This window comes from Vidua macroura, chromosome 10 (genome assembly GCF_024509145.1).
Source record: "Vidua macroura isolate BioBank_ID:100142 chromosome 10, ASM2450914v1, whole genome shotgun sequence".
NCBI classification, from domain to species: Eukaryota; Metazoa; Chordata; class Aves; order Passeriformes; family Viduidae; genus Vidua; species Vidua macroura.
The window spans coordinates 1,755,727-1,768,292 of NC_071580.1; the positions used below are offsets into that span (position 1 = coordinate 1,755,727).

The window sequence follows — 12,566 nt, forward strand, 5'->3', positions numbered from 1 at the left end:
GCCCGGCGTGCTGAGCTGGCAGCGCATCCCGGCCTGTGTCACACAAATCCTTTCACCTCCCGCTGCTCCGGCCGAGCTCCGGATGCTCCAGCGCGGCCGGGGCGGGATCATCCCGCCGGGAATTGCTGCTCCTGACTCATGAGATCAGTATGGCAGAGCGGCAGGGACGGGAAAGAATCCGCTGCTATATTTAACCAGGAAGAATTGGAAGAGGTTGAGCTTTGGGGCTGAGCTGTAAATAACAGCGGGGTGAAATCACGGCACAAATCCACGCCTGGATCGTGGCAGCCTCTGGAGAGCCGGCGTGACTAACAAGGAAGAACGCTGCTCCCTGGAAAACACAAAAGATTTCAAAATGAAAAAAGGTTTTGGTTATTCCAGACCGACGCAGGGTTCCTTCCATCGAAGTTGTTTTTGGCGCCTTTTAGGACATTTCAGTGTTGCTGTGTCCAGCCCTGTGTGGGCACTCAGGGGTTCCACATGGATGGCGTGGGATCGAGGCTTCATCCTGGAATTGCTTGTAGGGCTTAAGATCATTTGATTCCAAGGAAAACCAGCAAATCATCCCTTCTAGGAAGAGATGCTCTTTTTTTTCTAACTCTAAAAGCCTCAGCCACAGTCACTGCATGAGTGGGAGCCTTTCCATGGAGTCAAGGGATTAGAATCCTAATTACGAGGAATTATTGCAAAGGGAAAACCAGTCTAAGCCAGTATTTCTAATGCTTCTGTGCAGCAGAAGGAATAAGGAAGAATATTTTAAGTGTCACATGCAAGCTGGAAGCCTGAAAACCCATTGATATCAATATCATTGCCCTAATATTTCCACCTTTTATTTATTGGAGAAAAGAAAATTGTGTTAAATAAATAAATATCTTATACATAAAATACAGAAATAAATATAGGACAGATAGCAATGAATGAATTTTATTTATTTATTCGATCTGACTGATTTATTACAGAAAACACATTCCATTTCTGGAGGTCACCCAAACTTGTTAACAGCCTGGGAAGGAATCAGAGCTGTCCAGGAGGGTTTCAGCCTCTCTCTCTCATTTTCCCTGGGTTTTAAACAGCCCAACAGCAAATATTTGCTGGCAGAGGAGATTTCTGAGCTGTGAGGTAATGGCTGGTGGAGTTTTTTTACATTTGCAGAGTCATCTCCTCGGGTTTTGGGCCTTATTGCAGTTACAGATGTGCTTGAGAAGGGGGAGGCGCTGGAGCTCAGCTCTGGGGTTTGGCTCCAGCAGTTCAGAGCTGTCCCTGAGCCCTGCTCGAGCTCCCTGCTGATGGATGGGCTTCCTTAGGAGCTGCCCTGCGAGCTTCTACAGGAATATTAAGAACTACTTTGTTCTATTAAGAAGGGTTTAAGGATTATTTTGGTCTTGGAGGAGGTTTCCACCAGGCTGTGTTTGATTTTCATGGAACCCTGGAAAGATTTGGTTGGGAAGGGACCCTCAAGCTCATCCCATTCCACCGTGCCATAGGCAGGGACACCTCCCACCATGCCAGGGTGCTCCAACCTGGCCTTGGACACTTCCAGGGATGTGGCAGCCACGGATTTCCTGTCCAACCTCCAGTGCAGCAGCCATTTGCTCCATAATTTCTGTAAAAGCCTCAATTATCACAAGGTTTGGATCTATCAGATATTAAAATATCATTGAAGCTGAGAGTGCTGGGCTTGTTCCTACCAACATCCACAGCTGTGCTTCCCTCCATCAGTCCATGGGATTTTTCCAGCTACCAAACATGTGAGGCTTTCAGAGTCTTCCCAAAAAAAACAAACCTCAGGTCATCCTGATGTTTTTTCCTGAGCAGTTTTCCCATATTTGAGGGAAAAAACACATCAAGGGGAATTCAGACGTGAAGCATCGCTGTGCAAAGAGCATTTTATGGAGCAGCTTCCCGTGGGGAGGAGTTTGGAGTTCCCCAAATGCCAACGGTCCCGGGGACAATGACACCGTCAAATGGTTGTTTTGCTGTGTCAGCACTTTGGCACCACCTGAAAGGTCTGGAAGTCGAGCCTTAATGATCTGCTGCTCCAAAAGGATCGATGGATTTCTGCAGGGGTCATTTGCAGGATCAATAGTTGTCCATCCCCTGCAAAACTGGAGAAAATCAGCTTGAAAGCTCCTTCCCAGAAACAGCGCAGCGGCTCCGGGTTTTGCCTGACTCCAGGGAGCCTCAGAGTGGGTTTCCTACAGATTTTGGGATGGGGGAGACAGGATGTGGCCACTGACGATGAGTTTATTCCTGCCCACAGCTCCTGCTCCTGCCCCAGTGCTCTGCTGTGCTCAGGGACAGAGAAATTCCAGCTTGGATGGAGCTGGGAGCAACCTGCTCTAGTGGAAGGTGTCCCTGCCCGTGGAATCCTGATGGAATCAAAGATCCCTGCCTGCCACCACACTCCCACACTCCCACTCCCCACAGATTTCCAAAATGTAGCAGCTGAGGCAGCTGCAGCTCCCCAAATCCCCCAAACACACAGAGGGTGCAGCCCTACATCCACAGCCACTCCAGGATGAATCCTCTGGCCCTGGTTCCTCCCGAGCCTGTGTTCCTGCATTTCCCCAAGCCAGGCACGGGGCTGAGGCAGCTGGGGCTGCTGCCGGGCACAGCTGCACGCCAGGATTGGAATTCTTATTCCTTCCCGTGCCCTGCTCACTCCAGACACAATTTTCCCTGTGTGGTGGGACACGGAGCTGCTCCTGAGCCACTGCTGCAGGCTGAGCAGCAAAGCCCAGCTCACAGCACACAGGGCCACCCAAAATGTTGTCTTTAACGAGCTATCAAACAGGCTTTAATATTTCATGGAGCTCGGAGGGAGCTCCAGCTGATCAGAAATGCTGTTGAAAGGCTGAGCTCTATTAACGGCCGGGCAGGTTGCACCAGGCGCCTGCTGTTTACTCCCAGTTTGCCTTCAAAACACCACATCAATTATTGTCAGCTCTGCAGGGAATGGGGCCCCTGGAGCTGCTGCTGAGCATCCCAAATCCTGCTGGCCATGGGCAGGGATGAGCCCCCAAAGCAAAGTCACCCCTGTGTGAGGCAGCAGCTCCTAAAGCAGCTGGGGCTGCATCCTCTGCTGGCACCTCCTGCCCTCCTCTCCCAGCCCCTGCCTCCTTCTGCAGGGAGAAATGTCCCCAGAATGAGGACACAGATGCAGAATAAACCCCTGAAATTCAGCGAGAAACAGCAGTTTCTCCTGGTTTGCCAGAAGCCCAGCACCACCTTCCTCAAACTCCGTATCACAGCTGACAATTTTTCCCCTCATTTTTGCCCCTGAGCACTCCAAAGTGTCTCATAAATCCAATTACCCAAAAGTGGGGCTGACAGCAGGGGGATGGCTTGTAGCTATCAGCAGTGAAATCATTACCAGGTGGGTAAACAGGATAAAGGAAACAAGTGTACCCCACGTCAGGCTCACGTAGGTGGGTCAGCAGTTGCCTATCAGATTTGGCAGGGTCACCCAAGAGGAAACCAAGCAGAAAAGGTCTGGTCAGCTTTTGCCATGTTACTCACTTTGGTGTTAGTCAGTTTTTCCATGATGAGAGCTCCCTGTCCTCTCCCTTTTTACTGGAGTTTTGCAATTAAGCTGAAGGTAATCAGCAAACCACGCGGATGAGGGGCTGTGCTCATGGGGGTGGCTCGGGACACCACTGGGTGACACAGGGACCTGTGAAACCTTAATGGCAGGAATAAAACCCAAACAAAATGAACAAAGAAGGTCTCGCTGTGCCTGCACAGGTACCAGGGCCCCAGCCTGTCAGTGCCTGCTCTGACTCTGCTGTTGCCTCCCTTTTTAAGCTGCAAAATCTGTGCTGGGCTCTGCACCCTGAGTTGCTCATGGCTCGGGTGTCACTTGCCCTGATGTCCGTGGCTCCTGCTCATCCCTGCACCCCTGGGTTCACCCCACAGGCTCAGGCATTGCTCATCCACACATCCCTGTGTCCTTGGCTCCTGCTCATCCCTGCATCCTCAGATTCACCCTCCCATCCTTGGGTGCCGCTCATCCCCACATCCTTGTGCTCCTCCCCGTCCTGGGTCCCGCTGTCCCCGTGTCCTCACACACAGGCTGTCCCTGCATCCTCACACACAGCCTGTCCCCATGTCCTCACACACAGGCTGTCCCCGTGTCCCCACACACAGGCACAGGCTGTCCCCGTGTCCTCACACACAGGCTGTCCCTGCATCCTCACACACAGCCTGTCCCCGTGTCCTCACACACAGCCTGTCCCCGTGTCCTCACACACAGGCTGTCCCCGTGTCCTCACACACAGGCTGTCCCCGTGTCCTCACACACAGCCTGTCCCCGTGTCCTCACACACAGCCTGTCCCTGCATCCTCACACACAGGCTGTCCCCGTGTCCTCACACACAGGCTGTCCCCGTGTCCTCACACACAGCCTGTCCCCGTGTCCTCACACACAGCCTGTCCCCGTGTCCTCACACACAGCTGTCCCCGTGTCCTCACACACAGCCTGTCCCCGCGTCCTCACACACAGCCTGTCCCCGCGTCCTCACACACAGGCTGTCCCCGTGTCCTCACACACAGGCTGTCCCCGTGTCCTCACACACAGGCTGTCCCTGTGTCCCCACACACAGGCTGTCCCCGTGTCCTCACACACAGGCTGTCCCCGTGTCCCCACACACAGCCTGTCCCCGTGTCCTCACACACAGCCTGTCCCCGTGTCCTCACACAGAGGCTGTCCCCGTGTCCTCACACACAGCCTGTCCCCGTCACACGGGCTCAGCGCTCGCTCAGCTCGGGTCACGCTCAGCCGTGACTCGCCGGCGGGGCCACCCCGCCGCTGCCCCCTCGGCCGAGCCCGTCCTGGCCGCGTTCCCCGGCCCCATTAGGCTGCGAACGGCCGCCAAATGGCCCCATCAATATTTCATGCGGACCGAACGCCGCCGGGCGCGGATAAAGCACGGCGCTGCGGGCGGGCGGCGCGGCGCGCAGCGGGGATGGCGGGCGGCCGCTGCGGCCGGGGCGGCTGCCTTGGCGCGGGGGTCGCGGCGGCTCCGGGGGTCGCGGCGGGGCCCCCGTGGGTGCCGCGGGCGCGGTGGCTGGCGCGGAGGCTGGCGGCGCTGCTGGTGCTGCTGGCGCTGGTGGCCGCGGGCTGCGCGCTCCGCCGCCGCGCTTGCCCCGCGCCCCGCCGGCCGCGCCCCCCGCCCCGCCGCGCCCCGCCCGCGGCCCCGGGCACCGCGGGCACCGCGGGCACCGCCAGCCCGTCGGGACCGGGCATGGGCGTGGAGCTGCCGCACCTGCCCAGCTACGAGGAGGTGAAGCACCTGCCCAGCTACGAGGAGGCGCAGCGCTGCCCGCCCGCGGAACGGGGCGCGGCCGCGGGGATGCGGGGCTGAGCCCCCCCCGGCCGGCCCCGCGGGCACCGCAGCCGTGGACCTGCGGGATGGATCATCCTCATCATCCTCCTCCGGACCCCCGGGAGGGACAGCGGGCAGCCCCAGGTGTCCCAGGAGGGATGAGAGGGCAGGATCCAGCAGCGTTCTCTGGTGGGACATCAGGGATTCCCGGGAATGCTCCACACCTGCTGGACACCCGGCTCTGCAAAGGGACCGGCCAGGGACATCGGGGATTCCCGGGAATGCTCCACACCTGCTGGACACCCGGCTCTGCAAAGGGACCCGCCAGGGACATCGTGGATTCCCAGGAATGCTCCACACCTGCTGGACACCCGGCTCTGCAAAGGGACCCGCCAGGGACATCGGGGATTCCCGGGAATGCTCCACACCTGCTGGACACCCGGCTCTGCAAAGGGACCCGCCAGGGATATCGGAGATTCCCGGGAATGTTCCGCCCCGCAGGGTGACCTGCTGGGCTCTGCAAAGGGACCTGTGGGATCCCCGAGGAGTGGGACACGCTGCCCGGAGCCGCTGGGACAGCCTGCAGGACAGCCGGGCGCCTCACGGGGACACGGCAGAGCCCTGGAAGGAGTTCCAGGAGGAAGGTGACTTGGGGACATCACCTCCAGCGCAAGGACGCGGAGCGATGGGAAGCCCTGGCTGTGCTTCGGTGCAGCATTCCCAGCTGCTCTCACCTGGGCTCGAGTTCGCCGGGAATTTTGGGATGGCTGGGCTGTGGGATTTTGCTGCGTGGACACGACTGGGTGATCCTCAGCCCCACGGGTGCCAGAGGGAGCTTTTGGGACAGCAGGACCAGGCTGTGCCCCCAGGCCTGGGCAGCAGGGGAAGGAGGGAACCCCTCCAAAACCTGCAAAAATATCAGCACCTCCTGCTCTCTGCGGGGAGCTGGGACCCCTCCTGCCCCGGGGGAATGAATGGCACGGCTCCTGCCCGCAGCTGGAGCATCGCAGCTGGAGCACAACTCTTCCATCAACAGGAGAAAGAGCAAAGCCCGAGGACGGGCAGGAACCTCCTCCAGCCCCGAAGGAGCCGGGAGCGCCTCCTTTGAACTCTTCTGCAGCATCAGCCCAGCGCGGGCCGGCTCTCTGACAGCGGAACTGCTCGGTGCCCAACGCTTGCATTCAATACCTTCTGTCTGCCCTTCCTAGCTTGACTTCAGCACTTGGAACTGAGGATGCGCCCAGCGCGGGAGCAGCAGCCACGAGCGCTTCCCTTCCTCTCCCTTGAAGGTGTCTCTAACGGCAAAGCAAACCTGCAGGTTTATTTAAAATACAGATTAGAGCTTTTCAGAACTGCACGGCTCCAACCAGCACGGCCATTTCTTTATATAAAGTGAAATAATTCTTGCAAACCCTTCATGAAAAACACAAAAATAAGAAAATATTTTATTGTTTTGTACAACCAAGCTCTGTGCAGACTCATCCCTCTCTTTCCCTGAAGGTACCAGCCCATCCTATTTTCCCAAACTTTTACAGGAGGGCAAAGGCACCTGAACTAAAATTAAAAAAGGTTAAATTTCAGTATTGGAAATTTTACAGCACAAAGCAACCCCTGACTGATTTGGATCAATACAAATAAACTTTGGAAATAGAGATTCTCACATGTGATCAATTCATAAAAACCATCTTTCTCCCTGGCTCTTCCCCATCCCCTGCAGAGTAAAATCTCATCTCTGTTATCATGAAAATAAAGAAATGGAGGTCTTAAAATGTTTAACAGAAAAATATAAAAAAACATATCTATAATATAAAAATAGTAAATAGCTTCTCTCCAACCTGGTAGGTGATACAAACTTTATATTAATATTAATGCCTATTAAAATTTCAGAATTAAATTTTAGAAAGCTTCAAGCTTTTCCATAGTTGCTCAATTATAATTCTGACTATTCTGAAGTGAATCAGGCAACAATCACCAGTTTTTTCTGCAGGAAACAGTTCCACATAATCTGTAAAATCCAATTTTCACGTCAGATGATTCAAACCTTCCTCCTGTTCCAGTCCCAAAGGGTGAAATCCCACAGACAAATCCAGATCTCAAAGATTTATTGCCTTAAGAACCAGAAAACAAAAGGTATTTTTAATTTTTCCTCTGAACTATTACAAATACGCAGCAGGTTTTTAAACACCCACCTGAGCTTTTACTTTTGCCTCACTTGAGGACTTTATTTTTCACCTAAAGATGTATTTTTCAACCTCCCTTTTTATAATCAGAGAGGATTTACTGTGGCCAAGGTTAAATGAAATGAATGAACTCAACTCCCACCCTGCTATGGCAAAATTTGGGTTATTTTTGATTATTGGTCCATCACAAAAGCACCTAAACAACTGAATTTTAATCATGTTAATTATTCTCTGATTCTTAAATTGGTTGATGATGGTTTAAATTAAGCAGTCAATAATTAAATAAGAGGTATTTCTTTTTAAAAGGGGGTTTTGAAAGAATTTCTTCCTTCTGGGCAGTAATGTAACCAAAATGTACCTGAAACATCTGTATCCTTCTGCTATTTATTTTTACTTAATACTGAAAATAACTGCAAACAGGTAAAAATACAATGCAGAACTTTGGAAACCCCAGAAAAACCAGCTTGGAATTACAATCCCTAAAATCCCTGCCAGTAAAGTCATACAGGAACGTTTTCTCCTGAGAATACCCTGAAATTCAGATTTCATGACTGTATTCAGAACCTGGTGAAAACAAGGAAGAAAAATGCTCTTCCAAAATATTTTGCTTTGTTTTTCTGTTGAACGCCAGGATGCTCAGGACTGGATGTGGGTGATAAAAAATGGAATGAAACATTTCTCCCATCCCTTCCAAATGTAACTAAAGCACCCCAAATATTCTTTTTTTAGCACTCTGTGGAGATCCCCACATGCAGCAGCTCTCAGATACGTTAAAAACCTCCACTTTTATTTGGTTTTTTAAAGAAATTTATGAGCTGTGCAAGAAAGGGTCGCACAATGATTTACAAATTTGCTGTATGTACAGGTATTTAACATTTTGCTGGTAACATTTGAAAGATACATAATAAATAAACCTTGTCAGTGATGAACAAACTGGTAAGATATTTATAACATGAAGAGAATGCAGCTTTGGGTGTGAAACAAAGGGAAGTGTATCTTGATGAAATAACATAAATTTTAAAAAATTATTTACAAATCAAGTGCTTTGGGCAGAAAAAACACATGAAATATTCTCTTATTTTAAAAATTGTCAATTTTACACATCAGATGCTACAAATGCTGTTTGCTACTCCCAACAAGCCTGAAAGCACATTCCAAAGTATTTTAAACAAAAAAAATGCTGAAACAAAACACTGCTGAATGTTTTGCTCAGTGACAAACCTGAGTTGCTGAAATTATCTGAAATCATCTATTAAAGAACTTACTAATAAATATGTATTCCCTCTACTGTGATTTGTACTTGAGAGGCTCCTTTTTTTTTTTTTTTTGCATTTTAAGCACTTCCAAGTTTGCTGAATTTGTTTTAGGGCAATTGAAAGAATTCTGGAGAGGTCCCTGGGGTTGCAGAAATAACCAAACTTCTAAACTTGGGGCTTAAATTGTGATTTCAGTAGAGGCAACCCAGGTTAAAGAATATTAATGGCAATAAAAATTTAAAATCACTAAGAGAAGAACTGTTAATTCCCTTTTTTTCTCATATATGCAGGCATCACTGGCACCAGAATATAAACCCAGCTCAAAATGAAAGGAAATAATTCCTCCTGTGTGTCACCCAAGGATTCAAATCCACAGAAATTCTCACTCCTGTGAGCCACAAAATGTTTGCAAAATGTGGCTTTTTTTTTTTTTTACAACAAACCAGTATCAAATATGGAAGCAGCACTTTGAAGGTACCCAAAATGTGAATTATTGCTGCACAGTCACACTGCTCCTCCCTGCAGCACTGGCTGCTGCTCGTTCTCTTTCTTTAGCAATTTCCATCTCTATTTTGGCTTTGATTTTATTCCAGTCCACTTCCAGCTGCAAGAAGAGAAAAATGAAACACACAGAGCTCAACATCAGAGAGAGCCAGGTCAGTTATTCCATTTAAAAATACAATTATCAAGTGTTGGGTACCCAAACTCATGGAAGATACGAAGGCACAGCTGAGTTCTAACTGAGCTTCACCTTTAAAATAAACCAATCATTTCAGTAGCAGGACACTGATGTCATAAAATTAAATCAGAAGCAGGTTATTTTTGTGTTTTATTGCCAGACTGCCAATGAGATTTATTAAAGCACCCCAAATATTCTTTTTTTAGCACTCTGTGGAGATCCCCACATGCAGCAGCTCTCAGATATGTTAAAAACCTCCACTTTTATTTGGTTTTTTAAAAGAAATTTATGAGCTGTGCAAGAAAGGGTCACACAATGATTTACAGATTTGCTGTATGTACAGGTATTTAACATTTTGCTGGTAACATTGTGTGGAATGGTTCATTAGGGGCTGACTTTGGCTCAGGAAATGAGACTCCTTAGAATTGCTCCAAGTGAATGCCTTCCATTGGAAATCCAGCTTTATTCCAAGTGTTCTGGGCAGTGTCCATGGAAGGAGGGGAATTCCCAGCCCAGGCACCCCCTGAGCCTTCAGCTGCAGGGGATAAAAGGATTCCACACAAAGGAAAGGCTTTTTTGGGGCATTCCTGGCCCAGAATGCTGAGGAACAAGGAGGGGAGAAGGACAGCAGGGAATTGTGCCTCTCCTGAGGGAAATGTGTGGAAATATTCCAGTGGAATCCAAGATCCAGCTGCTGGCCTTCAGGGTCTGTGAAACACTAATAAATTGATTTCCTGGTGGTGCAGAGGGTTTCCAATAAATGTATATTGATCGTAGTTTAAATCAGAATGGTTTCTGGTTCATAAATATCCCGATTCCTTCAAAGTTTGTTACTGTTTCTATCCATAAAATGCCAGAAAAAAAAAATGTTGGAAATATCTGAAAGACTCATTGAACCATGGTGAAGTTTAACTCTGTTTATAAAAAATAACTGTGCCTTCACTTGTGTGATCTTCACCAGATATTAAATCTATATATTGTGAATCTTCAAATACAACCCATGCCCAGCTATTCCTGGCCAAGCAGCCCAATATGAGTAAAAAATCTGTAAAAATTCCACGTTTCTGTTCACTTTTGAAGCCCGGAAGGAAACCAGAGGTGCAAACCCACCCCACCCTCCAGCAGGAACAACCCTGAGGGACACTTACACCTTCTGCATATTGCAAAAACCTTTGGTTGGTTTCTTTTTTCCCAAAATCCTCCAAGAATTTCTGCCTGTAAGCCAGGACCGTGTCCACGTGCGTCCTGTGCTTCACTGCCAGATCCAGGGCCCTGCAACGGAGCAGGAATGGGCTGGGGAAATGCTCTGGCACCACCACAACCACCCAGGTGCTGCAGAAACTCTGAGGGCGAGGGCAGAGATCCCAAATCCAGCCCCACATTAGGGTCAGGAGGTTAAAAGTAGCCAGTGATGAAAAAAACCCAACAGTTATTGCCACTGACGACCTCATCACGTCATTAATTTGACCCCGGGAGGTTTTTTATTTCAAGGAAATGCAGACTATTTCAGAGTTTAGCACAAAAATTATAATGTTTAGTAGCTTTTTTCTAGTCAGAAATAGGTTTTGAACACTCATAATACACATTCATGATATATTCTATATCATATTTATAAATACTGTATAAGTTGAAAAGGTCAGACATTGGATGGATTTAATGAATTATTCACACTTGGTCTCTTCTAAATGGTTTAAAACCACTGATATTTGATCTACAGAGAGTTTTTAGATAAAAGAATATTATTTTCTAATATCCAGCTTAAACCTCCCCTGACACAGCTTCGTTAACAAAACCAAATTACAGATTTGTGGGGGAAAATCAACCTTTTGCCTGAATATATCAATGTAACAGCAGAGAAATTAGGAGTAAACAACTCAGAGGACTCTGTCAGAAAACATGGGGGTTTTGTTTAAATGAGAAATTCCTCCTTTGTTTTCTCAGCCTTAATTCATATTTTCTCCACCTACACAATGCTGGGAGTTTGGGTAGCCACAGTTTTATTTTTAGCAACAAGACATTTCCGAGCAGCCCAAATTCCACAGCCAGTCTGGGGCATCACTGAGGCCTCCTCTGTGCTAGCAGTGATGAGAAAGCAAAATGTTATTTCAAAATGTTTCCAGGAATATTTTGGGCTTTTATTTTGTATTTTCTAAATACAAAAATGCTGGCTTATTTGGTTATTGTCAGGCTTTAATTCGCTTTTTTTTTTGAAGTCGTGGGTGATTAAAAGATAAAAAATGAGTCAGCAATGAGACAACTGATGGAAATAATTAGGAGAACGTATTTTAATGAGGAAAAACTCCTACCTTTCCCAGTTGTAAAGGTTGATGTTGATTTGGATAGCTTGGTACACCAGGCCTGACTGCAGCAGGAGCGTTTCCGCCTCCTGCGCGTTCCCGCTGAAGAGCAGCGTGTGAGCCAGCCTGGACTCCTTGGAGGGCAGCTCCTTGATGGAATTGATGTACTGCACTTTGTCAACCTGCCCACGAGCACGACAGCAAAGGGAATTCGTTCACCAAGTCGGCTTTGCAAGGATTTAACTGGGATTTAGCTCCATTTCCTTACCTCGCCGATGGCCGCGTAGGCGATTTCGGCCGTGCTCATGTCCCTGCTGGCCACTGCCATGGCAGCCAAACAGGCCCACAGGGTCTGATCCTGAAATTCAAAATAAAATCCAACGTGGAAACCTTCAAACGTTCACCAGCAGCCTGCAAATGACTCCTCAGAGCAGCTACACAAGGCTTCTGAATTGTGTGGAATATTGCATTTCCCCCCGGGTCGTTTATGGCACTGCGCTCTCAGTCTCTTATTAGGAAATCTTTAATTATTTCTCAGGACTAGGAATTAGAAAAACTTCATGGTAGTAATAATATTACACCTTTTAATTATTATTTTATAGCTTACTTCTTATTAGATTTTTATATACTTATTATATTATATATTTTCAATTATATTTTTATATACTTTATTTACATATTTACATATTTATATACTTTATTTATTTGTTTACATATTTATATTCTTTATTTACATGTAAATTTAGAAATAGATATAAAAATATATATTATATACATTATATATATATAATATATTATATATTATATATATATAATATTATATATTATAT

The 12,566-nt window shown here is 48.1% G+C and overlaps 1 protein-coding gene across 3 annotated transcripts in view; it reads right to left on the reverse strand.

Moving 5' to 3' along the window:
- Positions 1-918: 918 nt before the first annotated feature.
- The window catches only part of IFT80 (intraflagellar transport 80), a 40,390-nt gene continuing 28,742 nt past the window's right edge, over positions 919-12,566 (reverse strand). The window contains exons 15-21 of one of the 3 annotated variants that reach the window (XR_008438607.1): positions 12,005-12,094; positions 11,746-11,918; positions 10,588-10,711; positions 9,204-9,364; positions 7,297-7,432; positions 6,513-6,636; positions 919-2,097 (exon numbers count right to left, since the gene is read on the reverse strand). Coding sequence is in view for 1 of the 3 variants with exons in the window: in XM_053986355.1 (XP_053842330.1) it covers positions 9,251-9,364; positions 10,588-10,711; positions 11,746-11,918; positions 12,005-12,094 (501 nt within the window). In the remaining 2 variants the exon portion in view is untranslated. Of the gene's footprint in view, positions 2,106-6,512; positions 6,637-6,738; positions 7,433-9,203; positions 9,365-10,587; positions 10,712-11,745; positions 11,919-12,004; positions 12,095-12,566 lie in introns of those variants that run through there. The other 2 variants (XR_008438608.1, XM_053986355.1) reach the window with 2 other exon arrangements.